Source organism: Rhinichthys klamathensis, unplaced genomic scaffold (genome assembly GCF_029890125.1).
Source record: "Rhinichthys klamathensis goyatoka isolate OS25496 unplaced genomic scaffold, OSU_Roscu_1.1 h1tg000015l_1, whole genome shotgun sequence".
Lineage (NCBI taxonomy): Eukaryota > Metazoa > Chordata > Actinopteri > Cypriniformes > Leuciscidae > Rhinichthys > Rhinichthys klamathensis.
The window spans coordinates 1817557-1820289 of NW_026606567.1; the positions used below are offsets into that span (position 1 = coordinate 1817557).

Genomic DNA, 2733 nt, shown 5'->3' on the forward strand with positions numbered 1-2733 from the left:
CTCGCTTGGTTTAGTTCTCAGTTGTAAGTCGCTTTGGATAAAAGCGTCTGCTAAATGACTAAATGTAATGTAAATGTAAATGTAATCACGGTGATTACAACATAGGCTACGGTGTGAGAATTCATCATTCATCTCCTCCAAACCTAATCAAACACACCTGAACAAGCCAATCAAGGTCTTCAAGATTAGCCTACTATAGCTACAGGCAGGTGAGTTTGATCAGGGTTGGAGTTGCCTAGACCTCTTTAATCTTTAAAACGCGTTTACAAAAAACCTTTATACAGCGGTTTTTGTTGCGGGATTCAGTAGCACATGTTTCCCGTCTAGTTTTGTGTGCGTCCTGACTGACTAATTCCGCTGTTTTCCAGCAGAGCTCATTGTGAGATCGCAGGTCGAGATGATGACAGCTCGAGTGTACTGCTCGTTGAGTGTTGTTTTATTGTGCCTGTCTGTATGTTTGAGCACAGCACACGCTGGAGTCGCAGGTAAGAAGATCTTTGAAACTTTATTATACAGCCCAAAGAAAAATATAAATGAGTGCCTTACAAAGTAGGTTTTTTATTTTTTTTACACCATAGTAAACTTATGAACAACATCAACTCCATGTCTTCTATCAGCATTTTATTTATGTTCAGTGTTGGGGAATAATTAGTTAAATGTAACTGAGTTGTGTAAATTAAGTGTAATGTAACCTTACAGAGAAATGAGTATGCCTAGGCTATTTAAGTTACTCATGACAATGTGAACAATTACAAAGGGGGTTCCATCTGAATATTTTCTGTAAAAAAAAAGAAGGCTTGGATAGCCTATGTTGAATATTGATCCGTTGCTTTGCCTGTTTTTGATGTGCATGCTGCCTCCTGCCATTTAAAGGTGCTTTGGTAAAGTTACCAAAGCTATTCTAATGCTTTTGATTGGTTCTCTTGTTTTAATTTGCAGCGCACCACTCTGCCAATTATATCAATCCACATTGCTGCTAAAAGCTGTAGGCTACAACCTGGGGTGTGTTTCCCAAAAGCATCGTTGGCCAACTATGATCGCAATTTTCATTGAACTTTATTGTTTATGACAGAACTTGCAACCATAGTTGGCTTTGGGAAATGCATCCCTGTTTGAGAGCTGCCACCATACCCAGACAGCAGCATAGTGTTGGCACCATTGGCGCTTTTCCACTGCAGTTTAGTACCGCTTTAAAGTGGGAGGGATTTTTAGGCTGATTGTTATAGTTGCTGAAGAACTTTTTCATTATTTTTCATCTCTCGCTGGATCCGCTCCTCAGCTACCAACGAACGTCTGACCAGTCACCGCGATTCAGACATTTATTTTATATATATATATATTTTTTTTTTTTTCAAGCGAGTTTAAGAATTGTGCAAACAAATAATACTGCTGTTGCTGACTATTGAAATCTAGTTGGTTTGGTGTCTTGTGTTGCAAATCCAATGCCGCTCGTAGTGACAAATCTCTCTCTGACCAATCAGTGATCTGTAGTGTTTTCTCGTCACATTTTAGTATCGGTACGCTTGCAAACTCAACAGAGGTGGTACTATTCAAAGGGGGCTGTACCATGCAGTGGAAAAGCGCCACGTGTACCAGATGTGGGCCGGATCTGGGCACCATGTTGCTGTCTGGGCGGCGAGTGCTAAAAATGCGTTCCAGTGTTGTAAAATTCGTCTAATCGAGAAATCAGAAAAGGGTGCAAATATAACAGTTCAGTGCCATATACAGTAGGAAGACCCTTAATTTACTAATGCTGAAACTATTCCAGCACTCCCTGGTCTCACCTAACAATCCTTCTGAATCCTCTTCTGTAGTGTCCGGTCAGTGTCCGGCCAAGCTGATGGGCGCGCTGGCCCGTCGAGGATGCACTTCTGACAGAGACTGCTCTGGAGGACACATATGCTGTTCATATCCCTGTGGGCACGTGTGTGTGCCGCCTGTTTTCAGTGAGTTTCAATTAATGATGGATGCTAGAGGTTTCCCAAAAGAAACAGTGAAGACACTTTGCTTGGTAGTAAATTTCACAAATAATTAAGAAACCGCAAGTAACACATTGAACTAACCATGAAACTTAGAAAGACTTCTGTTGTGGTTTTTGGGTCTTTTTTTTTTTTTTTTTTTTTTTTAACTGTTACTTTATAATTGTATCATACACTAAATTTAGCCCATATAGCACAGTTCCAAGCACAGGATGGCTTTACAAAATTAATAAAGATGATGAATACTTCAAATAGAATTCACTTGCTATTCATGCTTTGAATGTTTTGTGCTGTATATCTGAGACTTACTGGACTGTATAAAGCGGACTATCTGTATCCCTGCAGCCGGACTGCCGAAGCCTCCAGCGAAGCCTGCCAAAACTTCCAATCCCGGTATCCTCGGTCTCCTTGGCGCTAGTCATTCGTGTCGAGATGATTTTGCATAACATTCTTTACTTTCAATTCAGTGCTTTTTTTTTCATACGAGATGGTTTCCCTGTTAATCACCAAATAAAGCTTGTTTAGTGAAAAAAAAAAAAAAAAAATTCCTGCAAACACTCGTGTTTTGGGTCTGAAAATGAATGGGAGAGGAAAAAGTTAGTTTATTTTATTTCTCAAATCTGAATTTCCACACATAAATTAAGGCCTGGTACTAAAGCATAAATGCAACATGGAACGAAATAATTACCCAAACATGCGCACATGTGTATTCACTTCCTGTTCTATTGGCTTATAGCTTTTTTTCTTTTTTAAT

General features: G+C 39.6%; 1 protein-coding gene across 1 annotated transcript; it reads left to right on the forward strand.

Moving 5' to 3' along the window:
- The first annotated feature begins 292 nt into the window (after nucleotides 1-292).
- LOC130069710 (WAP four-disulfide core domain protein 18-like) lies at nucleotides 293-2425 on the forward strand. The gene is made up of 3 exons (XM_056233774.1): nucleotides 293-485; nucleotides 1815-1946; nucleotides 2325-2425. Exons 1-3 carry the CDS (start codon nucleotides 398-400, stop codon nucleotides 2423-2425), a joined length of 321 nt encoding a protein of 106 aa, XP_056089749.1. The 5' UTR covers nucleotides 293-397.
- The last annotated feature ends 308 nt before the right edge of the window (nucleotides 2426-2733 follow it).

Coding starts and splice junctions, on each gene's coding strand:
- LOC130069710 (XM_056233774.1), top strand. CDS start 398: ATGATGACAGCTCGAGTGTACTGCTCGTTGAGTGTTGTTTTATTGTGC. Junction 486..1,814: donor AGCACACGCTGGAGTCGCAG/GTAAGAAGATCT, acceptor CCTCTTCTGTAG/TGTCCGGTCAGTGTCCGGCC. Junction 1,947..2,324: donor GTGTGTGCCGCCTGTTTTCA/GTGAGTTTCAAT, acceptor GTATCCCTGCAG/CCGGACTGCCGAAGCCTCCA.